Source organism: Heloderma suspectum, chromosome 11 (genome assembly GCF_057233095.1).
Source record: "Heloderma suspectum isolate Gila_16-S chromosome 11, 16-S_ref, whole genome shotgun sequence".
Lineage (NCBI taxonomy): Eukaryota > Metazoa > Chordata > Lepidosauria > Squamata > Helodermatidae > Heloderma > Heloderma suspectum.
The window spans coordinates 41,518,752-41,541,023 of record NC_139468.1 but is presented as its reverse complement, the minus strand read 5'-3'; the positions used below and the strand labels follow the sequence as shown (position 1 = coordinate 41,541,023).

The window sequence follows — 22,272 nt, the reverse complement described above, 5'->3', positions numbered from 1 at the left end:
ATCACAGCTTCTCTGCCTAAAATGCTGTTTCTGATCACAAATCAGGCTGCTTCAATTCTGCACTCAGACTGCGCAAGCCTGTGTGTGGTGACTTAGCGTGCCATCCTCTGCATGTTTACTCAGAAGAAAGGCTCTCTGTGTTTTGTGACACACCCTCTCAGAAGAACGCACCTCGGCTTTCTTCTTCCTCAGTCTACTGTGTGTATAGGCCAGGCTTAAGTGAGGGCGCACCGGGGCCCAGGCCCAGCCAATTAGTTCTGTGCCTGGTCTCACCAGTGGCCTAAGCGAAGCTTCTCCATTAACTTGTGGGGCGGCTCATCCCATCCCCTAAACTGCTACCCTAGGCCAGGGTACCCTAGGAACTGCTGCTCCGGGCTGGCACTACAATGACTGTATGCACAGCACCATCACAAGATGTGTGAGACTGCAAGGGATGGAGGGTGAGGGGGCGCTGGGAGCCAATGTGGATTGTCATAGCGACGGGTAAAAGTAGGTAGAGACTAGCTGAAGAGTCTTGGTGAGTCTGGACTCAAATGTTGCCTACCTTGTTTTTTCTAGCAGAACTCTTGTGTCATTAATAGTCACCTGACACACAGAAATATAAATAGTGCAGCTTCCCCCACCACTGATCTCCACATTAGAAAACTCTTTACTGGCTAAAGTTCTGTGACAGGAGCAGGAGCAGAAAAAAAGGGGCAACCCTGTTTAAAAATCATGTCTGTGGTAAAAACTGAACCTAAGAAAACCTTTTAAAAATCATTTCTGAGCTGAATCACATGCTGACGTGGCATGTTACCAGAACCTGGTTGGATGAACAGGGAGGAGTCAGTCCTCCCAACTGTGTCCACCAGGGTTTCTCATGCAGCACCAAGCTCAACTTGAGGGGCAGGGGGTAGCCTTCGTCTATAGGGACTCTATTCCCCTAGTCAGATTCCCTATCCAACAATCAGCCAGTTTTGAGTGTCTGTACCTGGTGCTGGGCACCCGAGACAGGACCGGGATTCTGTTGGTGTACCACCCACCCTGCTACCCAGCAGTCTCCCTGCCTGAGCTGGCAGAGGTGGTCTCGATTGTGATGCTGGGGACGCCAAAGCTTATGGTCTTGGCGGACTTTAATATTCATGCCGAGGTTTCTTTTGTCAGGAGCAGCTCAGGATTTCATGGCTGCCATCTCAACCATGGGCATGCTTCAAATATATCTTGCCCAACACATGTGGCAGGACACACTTTGGACCTGGTTTTCTGTGCTGCGCTGGGAGAAAATGATCTGCAGGTGGGGGAGCCAGTAGTGACTCCTTTGGCATGGACAGATCATTATCTGATCAGTTTTGACATCCAGGCCACCTGTAATCTTTGCAAGGGTGCGGGACCAAATTTGATGGTCCACCCCTGGGGACTCTTGGGGACTTTCCTGCAGGCTTGGCCAGCAGTCCTGCTAAGGTCCTGGTCACTGCTTGGAATGAGATGACCCAGGTTATTGATATGATCACTCCCAAACGTCCTCAACCTAGTCGTAGAACCGTGTCAGCTCCTTGGTATTCCAAGGAGCAGAGGGCGATGAAAAGATTGTGTCAATGAATAGAGCGCAAATGGCAGAAGACTTGGAACAAATACGATCAAACACAGGCAAGAATCCACTTGCGATCTTATTCAGCGGCGGTGATGGCAGTGAAGAATTCCTACTTCTCCCCCACCATTGCATCTGCTCAGTGTCATCCACCAGCGCTCCTTTGTGTGGTTAAAGGCCTCTTGGTGAAGGTCTTGGAACAAAACAACTTCAACTCTCAAAGGCCCCCTGTGAACAATTTGCCAGACACTTTGCAAATAAAATTGCTCATATTCATGCCAACTTGGATGCCATTGTTCTGACAGAGTCTGATATAGATGGGGCTGGTGCACCATCTAGTCATGTTATGGATACCTTTTGGCTTGTGCAACCTGAGGATGTGGACAAACTGCTTGGAGGACTGAGGCCTACTACTTGCCCTTTAGACCCTTGTTCATCCTGGCTTGTGAAATCTGCCAGAGCTGGGCTGGATATCTGGACCTCCGAGGTAGTAAATGCCTCCGTGAGGGGCAGTGAGATCCCTGCAGCTTTGAAGAAGCTGTGCTGAGGCCCTTGTTGAAGAAACCAAATGTAGATCCCATGGTTCCAGGTAATTACTGCCCTGTGTCAAATTTGCCATTTTTGGGCAAGGTGCTGGTGTGGTGGCGTCACAACTCCAAGCCATTTTGGATGAAACTGATTACCTAGACCCATTCCAGTCAGGTTTCAGGCCTGGTTATGGGACGGAAACAGCCTTGGTCACCTTGGTTGACTTACGCCAGGACATGGATTGGGGGAGTGCAACCCAGTTGGTTCTTCTGGATCTCTCAGCGGCTCTCAGTACCATTGACCATGGTATGTATTTGGATCGTTTATCTGGATTGGGCTTGGGAGGCACAGTTTTAAAGTGGTTCCAGTCCTTTCTGGAGGAGCGCTCTCAGAAGGTGGTGCTGGGGGACTTCTGTTCCACCCCATGGCCATCAGCCTGTGGACTGCCATGAGGTTCTATCTTGTCCCCCGTGCTTTTAATATCTACATGAAACCACTGGGGGAAGTCATCAGGTGGCTTGGGCTGAAATGTCATCAATATACAGATGATACTCAGCTCTACCTCTTGTTTCCATCTGCACATTCCAGGGAGGCTGTGGAACTGTTAAACTCTGGAGGCTATTTTGGGAGGGATCAGGGTGAACAAGCTGAAAGGTGGAGATGCTAAAGAGCCTCTTGTTGAGGGTGAAAGTGGAGAGTGCAACAGCTGGTTTGAAACTCAACATTAAAAAAACTAAGATCACGGCATCTGGCCCCATCACTTCCTGGCATATAGAAGGGGAAGAAATGGAAGCAGTGACAGATTTTACTTTCTTGGGCTCCAAGCTCACCGCAGACGGTGACTGTAGCCATGAAATTAAAAGACGCTTGCTCCTGGGGAGGAAAGCTATGGCCAACCTAGACAGCATAGTAAGAAGCAGAGACATCACCTTGCCGACAAAGGTCCGTCTAATCAAAGCTATGGTTTTCCCAGTAGTAATGTATGGCTGTGAGAGCTGGACTATAAGGAAGGCTGAGCGCCGAAGAATTGATGCTTTCGAACTGTGGTGCTGGAGAAGACTCTTACGAGTCCCCTGGACTGCAAGGAGGTCAAATCAGTCAATCCTAAAGGAAATCAACCCTGAGTGCTCATTGGAAGGACAGATACTGAAGCTGAAGCTCAAATATTTTGGCCATCTAATGTGAAGAGAAAACTCTCTGGAAAAGACCCTGATACTGGGAAAGATTGAAGGCAAAAGGAGAAGGGGACGGCAGAGGATGAGATGGCTAGATAGCATCACCGATGCAATGAAGATGAATTTCACGACCAGGCTGGACTACCATAATGCACTGTATGTGCAGCTGCATTTGGAGATGGTTCAGAAACTTCAGCTGATGCAGTCGCTTAAGTATTGGTGGGGGTGAGGCGATTCAAATCACATGCCTGTACGGCACCAGCTGCACTGGTTACCAGTGTGTCTCCGAGCCCAATTTACAGTGCTGTTTTTGACCTTTAAAGCCTTAAGCTGTTTGGGACCAAGTTACCTGAAGGGTAACCTTCACCCTTATCAGCTTGCCCACACTTTAAGATCAGAAAAAGAGGCCCTTCTCATCCGCCCACTCATGAGAGCAGTTAGGTGGGTGACTACATGTGAGAGGGCCTTCTCTGCAGTGGCCCCACACCTTTGGAACAAGTTGCCATCAGAGGTCTGCCACACTCCATCATGGCAGGCTTTTAAGAAGGCCTTGGAAATGTATTATTTTCCCATGGCCTTCTCTTGATATGGTTGCTGCTGTTGTTGGTTTTATTGTCAGTTTTTATTGTTAGTTTTATTGCTATTTTATTGTGTTTATGTTTTTATCACTTTTAATATTTTAACTGTTTTTATGTATTTTATGGCTGTGAGCCACCTCAGGAGGGCTTCTGCCCAGAAAGGTGGCCAAGAAAATTTTAAAATAAATAATAAAAGCCCTCCTTGGATCAGACTAGGAGTCCAACTAGACCAGTTCCCTGTTTCCAACCATGGGCAGCAGATAGATACTTCTGGGAAGCCCAAGAGTAGGGCATACATTTCAAAACATTTTTCTTTGTGTGTGTAATATACTGCAGAATAAGGGTTCCCTCCCATTAATTAATTAAAGCCAGCCAAGGATTTAATCCATGAAAAGCCCAGCAGCACTATGTCACTGTGAAAGCATTTGTTATGATTTTACTCTGAACATCTGGTGGGGTGTGGGGGTAATAGTGGCTCTAAGCCTCTGCATGTAGCAGGGACACAGGAATCACACATCCAATGAATTCCAGCTTTCTTCCTCTTGAGCCCCCAAAACTGGGCTTGGTTGCCAGTAATAGCTCATGAAGTCTGCATGGATTTCTTACCAAGGCTACATTTGGTTTGTCTGCTCATTTCAAAGCCTTTCTTTAGAAGATACAGTTGTCCTCCTGCTGCTGTTTTGTGCTGCCTTCAACTGATTTAAACGTCACCCAAATGCACAGACCTTATTAGGGAGAATGAGATACCAACACGTGCATTTGCAGTTAACATGCATGCAACTTTTATTGAGGGGATTTTACACAAAAGGGTTAAAAGCAATTCTGTTCCGTAAGCTATTGTCTAGATAGTTGCTTTTATACTTACATCCACAGAACCTGGAATGGCCAATTCCAAGGAATGTGGTCGAGGTGGGTGGGTGAGGAGAAGCCGTGCTGTGTGCGCTCGCAAGTCCCCTTTGGTTGCAGATGGAGGCTCCCCTCCTCGTTGCTCTCGGAGGCCCTGCGTTAGACTTTTCTGCTCCTGCTTTATGCCTCCAATGTGCTGCAAAAGACGATGACGCCCAACATCTTGTGGGCTGTTTTCCAGCCTCACTGTGTAGCACTCACATGGGGGTCACGCGGTGCCATGGGGTGTTCTCATGCCCTTCAGCGTGCTTCAGTCTTTGCCTTGCCTTTGTCAGGAGGGGCCGTGGGGCCAGGACAGCATTTTGCCAGAACATCTTGCGCCTTGCTTTGGAGTTGTTCTAATGTCATCTTGTTTGCAGCTCATTCCTCTTGGTTCCCCTGAATTCTGCCTTCAGCCAGTAATACTATTTCACTTTCAGTTATTGCATGCATTCTTTCTAAGACAACAGGCTGATGTAGCTACACCAGGTTACAGCCCTAAACACAAGTTCTAAGCTTTAGGCCAAACACTGCTGGGCCTAATGTCGTGGGAAAGAGATTCCCTCCCTCCAGGACCAGGCTTTTATGTTTTCTAGGCAGCTTGCCTCCAAAGAGCCTCCTGGCATTCCCCATGAAACCCGTACATGCAGGGCATGTCAAAGCTGGGCACCCGCCGAGGGCCCTCACCCACAGACAAGAGCCGCCTGGCCTGGCTCCTGTTCTTCCAGCTTGCAACCTGCTGCTTGTTCACCTGCCTCTTGCTCCGGCCCCAGAGATGGCGAGGCCCCTGAGGGTGGGGCTCTCAATAACCAGCAGCCAGCATGGTCTTCATGTTGCAGAGGCTTCTGGGGGTATGTGGGGCTCACGCTCGGCTCACGCAGGGCCCCAGCATTGGCCAACCCTGTTGAGCCTCCCTGCTGTCCCACATCACCAAAAGAACGGTCTCACATACTCTGTTCTCCCCTTTGGATGCATGTGGCAGGGAACGATGGGGACTGGGGGCACATGGCTGCAATCCTCCTCCTAAGCTTCCACAAACAAACAAGCAGTCCCCGCAACGCCATGTTCAGATCCTGCCCCAGAACCGCAGGGATCGCCCTCCCTAGGCAGGCAGCCCATGCAGAACTCTGTGCCCTCCCCTCTGCTCCTGCACATCTGGGCTGCCTCCTCACAGCAGTGGAAAAGCAGCTGTAGCTGCACAAATTGCGTGGGGACAGGCAGGGAGCGTGCGAATGCACAGCAAGGCTCAAAATCAGCCTGTGGCCTCCCTGGTCACAGGAAGGCGCCTTATGCCGCGTCAGGGCATTGGTCCATTTAGCTGGGTACTGTCGGCCGGCAGCAGGCAGGAGAGGCCAGGGCCAGACCCGGGGCCTTTTGCACGAGGGCAGGAGCTCGGCCGGCAGCTGCTTCCCTCCCCCAGATGTCATCTGACATCCCGTAAGCAGCAGCGGTCTTGCGCTTGTGGCCCGAGGGAGGCGAGGCGGGCCTTCGGCCTGCGCCTGGCCGCCTCGGGGGATAGTCCCCTCGGGCGAGGGTTCCGCTCGCCCGGCTCTCACGTGGTGACTCTCCCCGCGGCCAGCCCGGCTGACCGCGCCGGAGGAGGCTCCCCAGCGCCAGCCCGGCGGGGCGACGGACGGGAGCAGCTGCCCGCACCGACGCGCTCGCTCACACCACGTCTCTGGCGCGCGGAAGCGCGAAGGGAGCTTGCGCAGGTGCCCCGCGCGCTACCCTGCGGCAGGTCATGATCCGGGCTTCCGTTTTGCTGCCCGGCGTGCCGGCGCTGGCAGCTCCTCCTCGGGCGGGCCAGCCGGCTCCAGGGGCCGCCGCGCCCGGATCCTGCGCCCCGGCAGCTGTGGGGGGCACGGGGCCCCCGCGCGACGTGCGGGAGGGAGAGGGCAGGGGCGTTCCGCGGGTTGGAGGGAGCCCGTCAAGCGCGGCCGTCCCGCCTCTTCCCCGCGTCGCTAACTCCGCACGGCGCTGCGCGTGCAGGCGCGCCGTCAACAGAGGCGCGTCTCCGCTGCGCGCGGCGGCCCCCGGGCCCGGAGTCGCGCCGCGGCTTCCTTCTGCAGGGCGGCGGGCTCGGCCGCCTGCCGCGTCGGCGCCGGCGCCGCTGCTGCTGCGGCCGGAGCCCTCGCGTCTCGCGCCCCTCCCGGGCATGTGCGGAGCTCCTCGGCGCCGTCTCCGCCTCGCTGGGCGGGGCTTCCGGAACCGGAGGAGGCGCCGGCGCCGCCGGCTCTCCGGGCGGAGCAGCCGCCGTGCCCGGCCCGCCCACGCGCGCCCTCGGCGGCCGGCCCGGCCCCGCAGCCAGGCAGGGGCGGGCACCCCAGGGCGCGCGCCGGAGCGGGGCGGAGCCGAGCCGAGGCGCGGCGCGGCGCCCGAGCCCTGAGGCGCGCGCAGGAGCCGCGCGAGGCCGGCCGGCCAGTCCAGGCGAGGCCGCTCCGCTGCGCGCATGCAGGGCTCGTCGGTGCGGAGGCGCCAGGCGGCCGCGGGCTCCTCGCCGCCGGGCAGGTGAGCGAGCGCGCGAGCCTCCCTGGCTGGCCGCGCAAGGGGAGGACGGGACCCCCGATCCGGGGACGCCCCCGGCGGGGCACCGCGCGCTCCGGCGACCGCGGAGGCGCGGGCTCCTGGGCGCCTCCCGGCGCGGCAGCGGCCCCCGCCCCGAGGGCGCCGCAGCCCTGCCGCGCCTTCCCCGCGCGGGGCTGCGGAACGCCCGGGAGTCGAGGACAGCCTCGGCCGGGCGTGGAAGAGGCGGCAGCGCGGGCGCCTGGCGCGGGCAGAAGCCCGCTTGCTCCCAGGGAGCGCTGGCAGTGCGGCGCGGGTCCCGGCCCGCTCCCCGGACTGGGGCGTTGGCGCCCGCGCGCAGCCCGACTCGTTCCATCCTTCGGCGGATTGGCGAACTGCCGGCTCCCGCGTAGTTCGGAGAATGTCTTGTGAGGCTAGTTGGTTGCATGGAATCGTTTAGCCGCGGTAGGAATCCGCAAACTGCCTGGTCGCTCTCGCAAGGACGATTCTAGAGGTTGGTTATTCTCTCCGGTTAAATCCATACTTCGAAAAAGCACCTCTGTGAACAGGCGTGTTCCTTCTTCCCCGGCCTGTCTGTATTGTGCGATGCATAACTAGCCGGATTTCAGGAAAGGCCTCGTATAACCCCTGAGGGTCAAATACTTCCCTGTTGGGTTTTTTTAAAATCCTGCCGTTAATCCCTGTTCCGAGAGGGTCATCATGGTGAATCTTGTAGAAGAGAATCTCATGCTTCCCTAAGTCACATTTGTGCAGCCCATGTGCAAAGTGCAGCAGAATTCCAGAACAATGTGGAATACATGTTGTTTTGCCATGCTTTGCCCGCTGATGGAGATACAGGTTTTATCTGTGTGGGTTCTTGAAAAAGCCTCTACAAAAACAACATCTTATCCATATTTCTGATTTGGGGGGAAACTTCATCACTTTGGTATTTTGGCATTGTCTTGCTGCCTTGCATGTCACGATTCACATGGGGGTCAGGGGCTGTATGAAAACAGAACTTCCTTTTGTGTGGGTGTTTTTCACTTTACAGTTGATTTAATATGGATTGCTCAGTTTGCTGTTCTGTCCTCATTAGCAGGCATCATGGAGCAGCCCAGGAGGATGACGCCTGCAAGAATTCCCGCTTTCATTTTGACCTGTGGTTTTATTTCACTCTGCAGAACTGGGTGCTGGATTTTGGCCGCCCCATCGCCATGGTGAGTAGCATAGTGGCACTTTTGTAGGGATGGGGCTGAAATTCATCTGGTGTATACTTTACTACAAAATAACCCAGTTCACGCTTCTTCCACTAATATGTGAACCGGAATGCAATTACCCTTTGGTTTTTGCAAGGGATAAAATTCTCTGAATTTTACGCTGCAGGTCTCTGATAAAAAAAACACATACATTTGGGAAATGTGTACAAAAATGCATATGAATTTTTATGCAGACTTCTAAAAAAATTCACAGATGAATGCAGTAACAGGACAGAATGCCTGTGAAAAAAAATGCAAATGAAAACAGTGAAAACATGCAAATGTTATAGAAAGCAAAACAGATTTGGCCACCCCAAAGTTTTTGTTGCTATCCGGTTTGTGTTAAAAACATTGAGGGTGAGGTAGAGGAGCAGAGACAGAAGTTTGCTAGCACCATGTGACAGAGCACCATGTCGTCTTGCACACATGCTCTGGCAGCTTTCTATTCCAGAGAGATCTCTGTATCACAAAAGCATTTCCTCACAATTGAGTCGCGTGATGGGATATCAGCTGACCTGTCAGGAACATTAACATTCTTTTCTCAAAGCAAACCCACCACAATATTTTGTGGAACATTATACTTACTGTAGCTTTCAATTCTCCCAAAGTTACAATGAGTCTTAGTATCACAACTTTGGAAAGGGGGAGGAAGCATGTTGACTCACCCAGTGGCCGTGTTAGTCTGTTGCAGCAAAAACAACAAAGAGTTTTGTGGCAGAAAGTTCTTGCGGCTTTATAAGCTTTTGTGGGCAAGAGTCTACATCATTCAATGCATGAAGCGCTATCTGCAGTTGGTAGGTGCATACAACATGAGTGTGGGCTCTGCAAGAGAAACAAATATATAAGAACTGAGATCAGGGGGGAATGAAATGCAAAAAACACAGACTGTGACTAAGGATGCAGAAGAAATTCGAGACGGACTAAAACGAGCTTGGATTACTAAGAATCTGACCTGCAGAATCCACTGCAGAGCGACCCCCTCGGGCTGCGTGGAGTCGTGGTCTTTCGGATCTTTTTTTTTTAACTTTCCTGAAATGTACGCATATACATTTGTAGGAAAATATGCATGTTCCTGCTCAGGAAATGTTGAATGGAATGGGGGACAATACGCTAAGGGCGCAATCCTATGTAGATAGGCAGCTGCCTCCGAACTCGGAGGTGACCACCTATCCAAAGTAAGGCAGGAGAAGCACGGAGGAGATCGTTGCTTCTATGCTCCTCCTGCCCTACCTTTTCGGCTAGACAGCCGATTGCAGCTGTCTAGCCACAGGAGCATGGAGCGGGGAAGGAGGCTGCTGGACAGCACATAGGATGTGTCATACAGGCAGCTACGCTCTCCCTGCCCTGGAACGCCCCCAGCCATGCAGACGACGGAGCTGTTCCGTGCTGCCTCGGAGGCAGCGCGGAAGTAGGGGGAGGTCGGTTCTTCAGGAACTGACCTTGGAGCACAGGCTCCAAGGTCGGTTCCTGGATAACAGCATATCCTATGGCCATCTAGCCACTGTCTAGCGGCCATAGGATTGCTCCCTCCATGTTACTTACGAAGGTAAATTATATAAATACTTAAATAGTTACGTAATTATTTGCGTATTTTTCTGCATGATGAAAAAAATATTTGCATCCGTCTGTGAGCGGACAACGGAACAAAAGGTGCCTGACAATCCACAAAACACAGACAGAGCGGATTTTACACAGTCCATACATCCCTAATTGTGACAGCTATGTTAAAGCATAAATATATGTTAAAATAAGCACTATGACAATTCACAAAGCAGTTTTAATGATAAAACAAACATCCTAGCATTGTTATGTTAATTAACACCTGTAGTGGGATATAAACCTGTTATCTCATTTCAGGCCACCATTAATAGAACTGAACTTCTTGATAAGTTGTAATTCAAGTTGTAATTGAACTTCAGCATAGTTGTTATTCAACTATGGAGTCTCATAGTTCGTTTTTCATTTGTTTCATTTCTGTCCCACCTTTCTTCCATCATGGAACTCAAGGCGGTATCGGAGAGGTTGGGGCTTACCAGCCAGGGGCTGCCCAGCCAGACACTGACCAGACCCAGAAGCACCCTGGCTGAATTATCTGCCTTGAGACACCAGGCCCTTTTATCCTTAATTAGCAAACTCCATTCACATGGACCAGGAATTTAAGTGTTAAAACCTCTGAGTCCGGGTCTGAGGGTGGCGCTAGATGTTGCACTATCACAAACGTTTGTGAACACGCCTGCTGGTCGATACACATGTAATTGTGAGGGACTGGGGTGCATAATCTTCCTGTGCCTGCTGATTCTCCCCTACAAAGCCCCCTCCGCACCCCTCATTTGGGTTACAAGAAAAACCCAGTCTTGGGATCCTTGTGTTTCCTTTGAAATGTGTAGTTCCACCTTCAGTTTACTCTAATCTTTGGATTTGGCACATGTAAGCAGGGACAAAATGGCTTCTGTGGCCAATCTTGACAAAAAGACCATGCAAAAAATCCACAGGTTATTGTAGACTGCTGATGATGGAACTCCTCCCCTTTTCTCTTTTTGGTTACCCATCCTTCAGATCGTGCTCCCACTAGAATGGTTTCCACTGAACAAACCGAGTGCTGGAGATTATTTTCACATGGCTTACAATGTTATCACACCCTTTATTCTTCTGAAGGTAAACCTTTTTTTCTTTTTGTTAAAATCATCTGGGAGGGGGGTGTTTTTGTTTCTTTCATATTTTGGGGGGATTTTTGGCAAGTCAGATGGCAGGAGTGGCTGTCAGATGGTGGGAGTGGTTAAAAGAGCTGAGAGTGAATCTGAAAGGTTAAGGTGCAATCCTAGTCATGTTTAGACAGGAAAAAGTCTTACAATTCCCAGCATGCCCCAGGCAGCCATGCTGGCTGCAGAGTGCTAGGAGTTGTAGACTTTTCTGTCTACACATGCCTAGGATTGCACCCTAATTCTCTCTGGGACAGTCACACTCTGAACAATGCCTGATGCACTGGACTCTCGCAGACCACAAGGTCTTGCTTCCCAGTTGTGACGAGCACCATTGGTCAGTTTGCTCATCGTTGACCAGGACTGATGTTGCAGCCTTCCTCAACCTGGTGCCCTCCAGATGTGTGGACAACAACTCCCATCATTGGCTGCTTGGCTGGGGATTATGGGAGTTGGAGTCCAACACATCCAGTGGGCACCAGGTTGTGCAAGGCTGATACCAGGATGTCATAACTGGAAGAAGCTTGCTGTAATTTCAGTAGCTTTTCTCTGGCAGAGGACTGGGCCCTTGTAATGAATAATACTAAGCATTTTAGTAGTTTTTGAGAGAGTCCATGATTGATCTTCTTGTAATCCTTACACAGCAACTGTATAAGGCAGGCCAAATGATTCAGCAAAAACAGCTGTTGGAGCAAGTGTGCTCTGCGTGTGTGTTCTCAAAGATGCGACTTTCACTTAACACCATGTCATGATAGGCATACACAAATCTCACGTAGCAGAACAGGAGAGTCAGTACTTTGCATGCAGGATTTCCCAGTTCAAGTCCAGGGGATGGCAATGTTCTCTCCCTGCCTGAGACCCTGAGCTGCTGCCATTCGGAGCCGGCCACACAGGGCAAAGCAGACACACCATCCGCCCTGGACAAGGCAGCCTCTTGTGTTGACTTGCGCACACAACTCCCTCCGATGTGGGCCTCCAGGCGCGACCGGGGGGCTTCCCTGCGGTGAACATTCCCCCTGGAGGGAAGCACGTGCTGCTTAAACTAAGCAGAAACAAATACCTATGAGGCATGGGTGGCTGTGTCAGGGCTCTCAACTGAAGTTCACCTGTAGGATTGCAGGGCTGGCCGGCCTTCCGCAGTTTTTGCTTCTGAGGATCTTGACTCTTTTCTCCCTGACCTGGTTCACATGCTCACTGCTGCCCACCGTGGCTTGTTTAAGCCACAGTGAGGTGCGGCGTGAGCTGGAGGCTTAAATAAACCACGGTGGGCTGTTCAGTCATGCAAGCCAGCTCAGAGAGTCCTCCATTCTCGGGAAGAACAGCAGGAGCCCTGGTGCTTGCCTGTCTGTTTCCATGCCTTGTGCCCCGCCTCCCTCCCCGTGGCGGCTCCCACTTCAGTGGCTGCATTCATGAGTCCTTAAGGGGTCCTGGGTCAATGGGGCTGTCGTAATCAATGGGGCAGGGAAGGAATCACCCCTTGTCAGGTTGGGCTGCAACCAGCAGCGTGTGTGTGTGTATAATAGTTTGGGCTCCAGATTCTGCCTTTGCAACAAGATGGACCAGAAACCAGTGGGTAGTTGTCATAATTTTCTTCATAAGCCTTTCAAGTCTTTGGAAACTTGTGAGAATGTTTTGCTGCCAAGATTATTCTAAGGAGGCAGTTCCAAAATACCAGGCTTCCAAATTATAGGAACTCAGTTTCCTTTTTTTCCCTAGCTTGAACTCAAGCCTAAATTAATTTAGGACCAGTGTTCGTGAACCTTCAGCTGCCTCGTATCACTTGTGGGCTGCCATCTCCTTTGATTTAGACATGGATTTGGTTTGTTCTGTGTTTTAAGACCATTGCTGGAGGTGACATCAGCTGCGGGGTGGGGGCACAGGGATGCTCTGAAATGAAGGGGGCTGAGCGGAGGCCACAGAGGGCTGCCACTAATGAATCGTGCTTTTGATCTTCCTGGCGACTACATAAAAATCCATTGCTCTGATATGCAAAGAGTGGTTGAGTTAGTCACAGTTTACATCCAGGCCAGGGGAAGCTGCCATTTGGGGGGGAAAGGAGAAAGTGAGAGACTTTAGTCTCATCCTTTAGGGAAAATACACAAACAAAGCCAGTAGTTCAGAAAACAGCAGTGGGGCTGTGCAGCTGAATTCCTGGCCATAGATGCAAATGAGGATCCTCTGTGTGTGTCTTCCTGCCTCCTCCCTCCCCTTGTCCTCTGTCGTCACATTGCAAAGGAGGAAAAAGCCCACCTCACGGGAAGAAACGGGTGGAGAGAGCAGGGCTGTCGACCCCCATCCCATGAAGAGCTTGGTCCATTGCTACATTCTCCACACCTCTGTTGACCCAAGGCTGGCAATAGAGGGCTAACTGACATCCTTCAGTGGTCCAGAGTTGGCCCTGGGGGCTCCAGTTGCTCACCCCTGGTGTGAAGCAAGGGGTGTGTGAATGGAGGCCATCTTGGAGGCGGTGCCTTGCACGCTGCTCTTGGCCTGGCCAGTGCTACCTCTTGAGGAAGCTCTTTGCAAAGTGACTCTGCCAGGCCAACAGCAGCTTGAGAGCTGGCTGGTGCCTCTCCTGGTGTGAGAGGGGCAGATGCCCCAGAGAACTCCCTCTTGTTTTGCACAGTGTGGTGGGGAGGAAGCCTCTCTGAAAGTTTCTCAGCCTGGCAGAGTGCTCTCGTCGCTGCAGATTGTCTGCCTCCCCCCCCCCCCAAACAGGAAGTCTCATGTAATTGGCCAGCCCCAGTGCGATGTAAGTAGATTATGCCATTGAAATGCTTCGTATCAATTAATTCCAGGAACAAAATGTTGCTGTTTTCTGGGAGTTAAATTTTGTGTGGGGAAGGGCTGGGACTTTCCCAGCCTCTGCCTGCTGAAGGAATGGGGGTGCAGGGTCCAGGAAGGCACGCTTCTCTTCCCATCCCCTTAAACACAGCTTTCCGTTGCAGCTCATTGAGCGGTCGCCCAAGACCCTTCCCCGGTCCATGGTGTACATTTGCATCATCACGTTTGTCATGGGAGCCAGCATCCACCTGGTGGGTGATTCTGTTAATCACCGGCTGATCTTCAGTGGCTACCAGCTGCACCTGTCTGTCCGAGAGAACCCCATCATTCAGAACCTGAAGCCGGAGACGCTGGTAAAGAAAGACCTTTGAGCCCACCCCACCTGTTTGCCTACCAGCTGGGCCCCTTTCCCTTTCTTAACTCTCCCATTTAATTCCTTTCCAGATTGATTCCTTTGAGTTGCTGTACTATTATGATGAATATCTGGGCCATTCAATGTGGTAAGTAAATTGTTCTTTTCCCTGCCACTTCTGAAGTTCGGGAGGAGGGGTGTTTTTTAAACCAGAAATGTGGCCTGACCCACTAGGTTTAGGGATGCTTCACATACTGTGCTTTTAGCATGTACGGATAACAACAAAGCATGTGTGAGGAGATAGGTAGTCATTTTGAAAGACATACATGCTCCAAGAGATGGGATCTTTCCCCACTACCTCTACACATCTTTTCAAAAAAGGGATGTGTCTCCTGCTGTGTGAGAAGCGGTAAGCGGCAGGTGGGTGGGTTTCCACTGCACGGGTTGCCGAGTCCACATCGCGTCGGCCGTGCTGCCTCTGAGCCTTTCCGTGCTGCTGTCCTTCAGGCTCCTTTGACTCCTCCTCCTGCGGCCATTCCCGTCATCAGAGTCACACAGTATCATTCCTCCTCTCCAGATTGTCCTCCCCGCCACAGCTTGACTGGCACCAGCACTGCTGTCGCTTTGCCGCCAGGTTAAAACTTGCTTACTTGCCCGGACGTTCTCAAGCGTTCTGCTGACTTGCTTGGTCTGCACTGCTGTGTCTGTGCTTTCTGGCAATTATGCCTGACTAACACCAGGCAGAGTTTGGCCCAGAGAGACTCTGCCTTTGGTTGTACTTACTGTCGGGTGATGTTCATGGCTGCCTTGTGCCACAGAAGAGGCAGTGAAATTATCTGGATGTGTCTTAAGTCTGCACAAGTCCCTAAGATGGTAGCTTGTGAGGGTTTTTCCTTAAGCTGTTTTTCCTGTCTCCGATTCCATACGGCCTCCCCCCCCCCCCCCCGGCAGCTGTCACCTCCCCAGAAGCTCTTGGGTCAAGTGCAGAGGCTTAACTTCCAGATCAATTGTGCTTTGGTTCACTTGGTTGTGGGTAGCCTCCAGCTGTAATTACATAACATGTAGCGCATCTAAGCCAACTGTGTTTGTGTAACTCATTTGTAATCGGGAAAGAGGGTTGCTTTCTAGTAGTGGGCTTAAAACCCCGGTCTTAAAAACAGATTCCCAGGATTCTTTTGGGATGGCACGGTGGCATGTGGTGATCTGCCATATGCAGAGTGCTGAATTTGCAGCTAAATGGCTGCCTTGTGACTTCACTGTGTCTTTGGATGGTAGTTTGCTCCATGTATCACCCAGCCTGCACAGAAGTATCTGCAGTGGGAATGGTGTTGTGATCCAAGCCTGTAGTAAAATAGACACCTGCTTTCTTGTCCATTGAGTGTGTGCTCTGTGTTTCCAGTAAACCACAGCAAACCTGGCATGCCAAAGCTGTCATAGGAATGGGCTCCTAAAAACATTGCCAGCACCACTTTTGAATTGTCCGGAGCGATGTCTGTCCTATGCCAGTTTCACTCTGGACAAGCTTTGTGGGGGATTTCAGAGGCCAAGGGATGGGAGGTGTTCTTTCCAAAGCAAAATGGGCACGGAGGCAAGGTGTGCACTCTTACTGAGCACTGCAAGGTTTCATGGGACCTCTGAGTTCTTGAGGATCTTGGTATACGTTTCATTAGAAGCAGGGCTGTCACTATGAACTAATTGAATACACTTGCATATTACCAAAACCACAGTATTTTTTAGATAGTGCAAGAAGCACAGGGTAATTTGCAGTTTAATAAACAGTCTCCCATTCTTTCTTAGAAGGAAAGGCCATCTTCAATACTTTCTTTTTCATTTTTCCTATTTATGAGAGCTGAGAAAGTGTTCCCTTACATACATGATGTAAAATGTCCTGTGTAGATTCAAATTGGCCTCCAGTTTGCAGATTTAATTTATGGAGCTGCTGATCAAAGCTTCTAGCAAGCTCGAAAATGTCTGGGAAATACCTGTTACAATCCCTGGGGGAAAAGGCAAAGTGCAGGCAGGCACCCACCCCCACCCCTGCGCTGCCTTTGTGCGATGGCGTCACCCAGTTGTCACACCGCAAGAGTGGGACCAGAGAACGCAGCAGGGGTCTTTTTTGCCATAACACTGCAGGTAGAACCTGGGGTGGGCGGAGTGGCCCTTCCTCCCCACCCAAGAGTCCATTTAAGTCCTGTTATAACTTTGTTCCCCAGGTATATCCCCTTCTTTCTCATTCTGTGCATATATTTTTCCGGCTGCTTCATACCCCGTAAAGAAGAACAGCAGAGAATACCTGTGGCTGCTTTACTCCTCATTGGGCCCAGTAGTCTCTATTACTGGTAAGTGAGCCAAGCTGCTTTTGGGAGGGGTGAGGGATGTGAAGTCACTTCTGTGTTGCATGATTGAAAAGATACACATGGCGCAATAGATAGTGGATAGGCAGCCATGGTTTTAATTAAGCAGGACCACGATTGTATCTTCTGTAGAATTTGTCACTGTATTAATCTTCTACAGGGTGGGGGGCGGGGGTGAGGCCGAGTCAGATGCTCTGCCGCTGGACCCCTGTTCCTCCAGCCTTAATTTTCCAGACTGCGCTGCCCCAATAAAACCCTCAATATGGACTGCTGAAATTAGTTGCTGGCTGTTTTCTAATATGGAGGCAGCTCTTTTATGGGAACAAGCCAAGAAGCAGCGGGCAGGTTTTAGGGTCCAGGCTAAATGCTAGGCAAAATATCCTCAGTGTAGAATCAGCCCAGCAATTGAACAGGCTCTCTGTGAGACGTGTGGGGGCAGAGTCCCCACGGGGGCCTTTTAAGAAAAGGACAGGAAAGTGTTAGCTGGCAATCCTTTACATATAAAACGTTCCATTGGGGCAAAGGGGGTCCATGAAGGCCCCTGCATACGCTTGGTTTATGAAGTCGTACGTTTCTCTCCTGACGGTTTTGAACTTCAAAACTGGCCACTTGAATGAACTGGGGAAATGCCCACAGGCCTTCCATCAGCTTCCTTTCTCTGCTCTGGGGGAAAAGCCGTCCCCAAAGATGCAGAAAAAGCTGCCTCGTTCCTTGGTTTATCTAGGCCGGTACTGTGCGCGCGGAGCAGCAGTGGCACTCCTGGCTCTTGGGCCCCCTGCCCGGCCCGGCCCGGCTGTCTGAGACTGGCTCTTGGGCCCCCTGCCTGGCCCGGCCGTCTGAGACTGGCTCTTGGGCCCCCTGCCCGGCCCGGCCGTCTGAGACTGGCTCTTGGGCCCCCTGCCCGGCCCGGCCGTCTGAGACTGTCCTTTGCCTGGGAGCTTTGCTTGGCCTCGGAGGGCCTCTGCTGGGTGCCTCGCTGCCAGAGAGATGGTGTGCGGGCACCACAGAGGAGGGGGCTTTTTTGGTTGTGGCCCCCAGAATGTGGCACCGACTCCCTCGCGCGGTTTGCTGGCCCCATTGCTGCTCCTTCCCGTCCCTTGGAGACAAGCAGCGAAGACGGTTCCATTTCAGCGGCCATCCTGCAGACAGCTTCCCTTAAGGATTTTAGTGCTGTTGCCGCTTTCAGTCTTGTTGTGAACTGTTCTTGATCATTTAAATTGTTGTCATTGACTGACTACTGCTTGAACCTGCCTTGATGACATTTTTACATAGTGGGGCAGGTAGAAATGTGGGAAATAAACGAAAGATACTGGGATGGAACCTGGGGCGCCAGGCGTGTCTTCCAGCACTGCACGGCAAGCGCTTCTGCCCCCCCGAGCGCCACCTTCCCCCCCAGCTAGTGAGCCCCTGCGCCCTTTTCCCTGCTGAGGGTGGAGACGGTCCCTGGAGGAGAGGCTCTGACCAGAATCCTTCTTCCCTTGCAGGTATCTTGTCACGGAGGGGCAGATCTTCATGCTCTTCATTTTCACGTTCTTTGCCCTGATGGCTCTGGTGATGCACCAGAAGCGCAAAGGGCTGCTCATGGACAGCAACGGCCGCTTCCTCTTCTACTCGTTCATCATCACACTGGGGCTGATTGCCCTGTGGGTCAGCTGGCTCTGGGACGACAAGATCCTCAGGAAGAAATACCCTGGCATCATCTACATTCCAGAGCCGTGGGCGTTTTACACCTTGCACATGAGTAACCTGCAGGCTGCAGAGGGGGAGAGCATTTAACATTGAGGCCTTTTGCAGCGGCGTGGGGGGGGTGATTTGAAAATGCAGACCTTGGGCTCCATCTGCTGGCAATGTCTCCTGCACAAGCCCCATTGGAGTGGATGGGATTTGCGTGGTGGATTGTGCCCACAGTACAGAGGAAGAGGGGGAGAGGTGTTTCCTTCCCGGAATCAGTGGCTTATCTTAACCTAGCTCAAACGAGGACAGCAGCCCAATCCTATGCAGGGTACTTGGAAGCAACTTCTACTGGGTTCATTGGGGCCTTCTCTAAAATAAGTCTTCATTAGGCTCGCAGCCTTAGTCTGTAATAAGGGAGTGTTTGAGTTGTAGGGAAAATATTCTGAAGCCGATAGACCCACCGCTGAACTTGAAAAGGTGGGCTGCTTGAGAATTATTCCTGCTTCCGGCCCCCTATAGCTGCAAAGGGAACCTTATCAGTGTGTCTGCAATGTTAGTTACGATCTCAGAAGCCCGGGGGGGGGGGGGGGTGTCTAGCAGCCCACTGGTGGCAGGAGAGATTCAGGGCTGTGCATGTCTCCTTGCTTCCCTTTTTCCTCCCTGTAGCTAGCGGAACAAACTATATGACAAGAGGTGGGTGTGCTTGCTCAGTACAGCGCAGTCTAGCGGAGCAGGGGAGGCCTGCTGGGTTTGGCTTGCAGCAAATCTGCTGATGGCTTTTTGATCTGCTGCCGCAGAAAACTTCAGTGGGAGTTTCTCTTTTAGTCTAATGAACGTACATGTGCTCTGATCCTTTTGCAAGAGAGAGAAGCAAGCAGTGGGAACTTGCTCTTGTATCACTGTGAGTAGACTCATTCCCTCCTCGTCCTCTGCACTGTGTGGCATGAACAAACTGTGTCGTGACTGGAAGGGTCTGGGATGGTCATTCAGGGCTGGGCTTGGCCCTGCATCACCAGATGTAAGCGTGAGCTTGTGGCTACTGAATCTGCATGTGGGTGAGCCCTCCGTTGCATAGGGTCGCCGTCTCTCCTTTAGTTTTAAAGCAGCCTTCTCCAACCTGGTACCCTCCAGATGTGTTGGACTACAACTTCCATCATGCCAGCCAGGGGGATCGGAGGCAGAGTCCAACACATCTGGAAGCCACCAGGTGGGGGAAGGCTGCTTTAAGGGAATGCTTTCTATTCCTGAATTTTGCAGAGTTTAGAAACCGAAGGGGAGGCTCCTGACTTTGAAGGTGGCTGTACCATCCACTTATTCTGGAAGCTCCCACCACTCAACTTGATCTACTACCAGCAAGCTATACAAATTGTATCCCCAAAACAGTTAAGCCAAGCAACTTGGAGTGAAGCTGACTTCAGGGGGACCAAACCAGGGCTGTCAACCAATTAAAGAATTTTCATCAATGAATCACCTGCCTCTAATCATTCATCTTTTAAAAGCTGAACATGACCACATCCTTGAGATAGTTATCCTGAGAGCTTGAACAAAATAGAAGGTGAGGTAATAAGCAATTCTTTTTTGGAAATGAAGGCAATCTTTAATCCCTTTTCTTCTAATAGCATACTGAAGTGGCAAAATAGGGCTCCCCAAAAACAGAGGTAGTGGTTTCTACATACTTGGGGGAATTCCCAGCGATACTAAGAAGTGTAGGACTTTGTAAATTAAAAGAAAAAAATGTCTCAAAGCCAAAACCCCAGCCTGACAAGGATCTGTGAGCGTCTGGGGTGTGTGGGGGTGGGGTAGGGGACACACGAGGTGGGAAGAGGGAATTTGCTCTACTCGGGCCTTTAACAACAGTTTATAGTAATTATCCTAGAAGAGGGGGACATGTCGCATGAGGTTAAAAAAACCCTTCACTTTCTCCCTGCACTACCCAGAGATGATTCCGGAGGAAGGAAAGGGGGAAATGACAACTTTTCCCCCTCTAGAACCACTGCCCCTCATGCCAGTTGGTCTGACAGTTGGCCCCAGGCTATATAACACAGGAGAGAGGAAGGTCTGGGGGCAGGTTTAGAGAGAGTTTACATAGCATCTTATCTCAGGACAGCAGTCCCTTAACTTCATTAAGCTTTGTTTACATGATCTGAGGCTGTAGCGAGTACATGGATGAACTCATGGAAGAGTTGATGCCCCTGCCTTGCCCTTTGGAAACAAAGGATTTAACCCAAAGCCCACCATTCTGAGAGGAAGCGGGCAGACTCGCACTCAGGCAATACAGGAGAAGCTGTGCCGGGAACCTTATCCAGAAACCATCTGAAGAACTGCAATAAAGCTCTGCTCACACTGCGACCAGCGACTGTTAGTGAAAGGAATGCTTCCTGTTTGTAGCATGCCTTCTTCAGCCTGGTGTTCTTTCTGTGCTTTTTCTCTCCCTCCCCTTGAATACTCAGGTAGAAAAGTTTAAGGGATGTGCAGGGACATTTGTTAAACTGAAGAACTTGTTGAGTCCAAGGGGGTGGGGGGGTATCCTGGAATTTTTGAATTGAAACTTACCATCCATGACTTTTCATAGTGTACATAGCCTGAGTGTGATTCAAATCACATGTATGTGACATGTTTGTTGGTACATAAAATAAAAGTTTGATAAAGTCTTTCTGGACTGAGTTGTTGTTGTTTTTTTAACTTTATGAATAAAGATAAGTCTCCACATTTTTTATTGTTACACGTATCCCACTTTTCCTCAAAGAAACTCAAAACAGCATACGTGGTGCTTATTTTATCCTTACAACAACCCTGCAGGATAGATAAAGCTGAGAGAGGCCAAGGATCATTCACAGCTTTGTGGCTGTGTGGGAATTTGAATTCAGCTTCTCTGCAATCCTAGTCCAACAGTCTAGTCTAGTGCAAACCTCTTTGTCTCTAAGGTTTGCTTGTGCCAGAGGCAGCTGTCAGGGTTCCTCTTATAACCTGGACCCCTTGAGCAACTCCTTGAGGATCTCTTGCTTCCTTAAGAGTCCCACCTTCCATCTTTTAAACTTCTCCTATGCTGTAAGATCGCATTTGGGCTGTATATGTGGGGTGACTGACGCTCTAGGCACAGGGTCTAGACACAACTGTTTACTGGTAAATTAAAGCAAGCAAATCACAACTAAAGGTATTTACACAACAGAGCTGAGTGATACAAAAAGCATTAAAAGAAAAGAAAATTTGCAAAACGGAAGTTCCTTTATCCTAGCTGACCTTAGATTTTTCTAGGCTGCTTCTTCCTGTTTACTCCTCAGACTCTGCTCACACATCACGGTCTGGCTATCTGCTCTTACCGGCTCTGTCACCCTCCTCCCTCAAAACTGAAAGCACTGCTGCAAAACTGAAGAAATTACTTTTAAGTGGAGAAATTAAACTATTCCTCTCAGGGTTAGCCCTTCCCAACAGAAAACTCCAGGCTTCTAAGCCTGACTTTTTTTTGCCTTTGCTTCTGTAGTCCTCAAACCTTCACAGCAGCCATTTTAAAGGTTTCTGCAGAGTCACTAAGAATCGTTTTAGACAGTAGCGGTACATGACTTCCTTTGTATCTAGCAGGTTGTAACATGGTTTGAATCTCTTGTTATTTATTTATGGCCAGATTTTCATGGCTTCCTTTATTGCATTTGTCAGTCAAAATGAGTGTGTATGCTGAGAGAAACTGCATTGGCCCAAGACATTTTTTGGTGCCTGAAAGGGAAGATTGAAAGGGTAGCCCTCGCGTCGCTAATGGACAGGGGCCATAACTCCCTGGTGAGTCCTCCTTTTCTGCTCCCATTCACTCGATGGGCTTGTGTGGGAGGTTGCCACAAGGGTTGGGTCTCCCCCCCCCCCCACCGCCCCCAATGCTCAGGATGCCTCTCCTGACCTCATGGCTAAGCTCCTGCCCACTCTGGA

At 50.9% G+C, this 22,272-nt stretch overlaps 1 protein-coding gene across 6 annotated transcripts; it reads left to right on the top strand.

Moving 5' to 3' along the window:
- The first annotated feature begins 7,070 nt into the window (after positions 1-7,070).
- On the top strand, positions 7,071-21,011 carry CLN6 (CLN6 transmembrane ER protein). 6 transcript variants are annotated; one of them, XR_014785428.1, is made up of 8 exons: positions 7,071-7,241; positions 8,332-8,452; positions 11,048-11,146; positions 14,139-14,327; positions 14,419-14,474; positions 16,540-16,665; positions 18,165-19,474; positions 19,555-21,005. XR_014785428.1 is itself a non-coding variant. In XM_084817537.1 (7 exons), exons 1-7 carry the CDS (start codon positions 7,183-7,185, stop codon positions 18,454-18,456), a joined length of 942 nt encoding a protein of 313 aa, XP_084673663.1. In that variant the 5' UTR covers positions 7,071-7,182; the 3' UTR covers positions 18,457-21,011. The 6 variants fall into 6 exon arrangements, 4 of the variants coding, with proteins under 4 accessions (XP_084673663.1, XP_084673664.1, XP_084673665.1 ...); XR_014785429.1 differs by having other exon boundaries at positions 8,335-8,452; positions 19,555-19,819; XM_084817537.1 differs by having other exon boundaries at positions 18,165-21,011.
- The last annotated feature ends 1,261 nt before the right edge of the window (positions 21,012-22,272 follow it).

Coding starts and splice junctions, on each gene's coding strand:
- CLN6 (XM_084817537.1), top strand. CDS start 7,183: ATGCAGGGCTCGTCGGTGCGGAGGCGCCAGGCGGCCGCGGGCTCCTCG. Junction 11,147..14,138: donor CACCCTTTATTCTTCTGAAG/GTAAACCTTTTT, acceptor TTTCCGTTGCAG/CTCATTGAGCGGTCGCCCAA. Junction 14,475..16,539: donor TATCTGGGCCATTCAATGTG/GTAAGTAAATTG, acceptor TTTGTTCCCCAG/GTATATCCCCTTCTTTCTCA.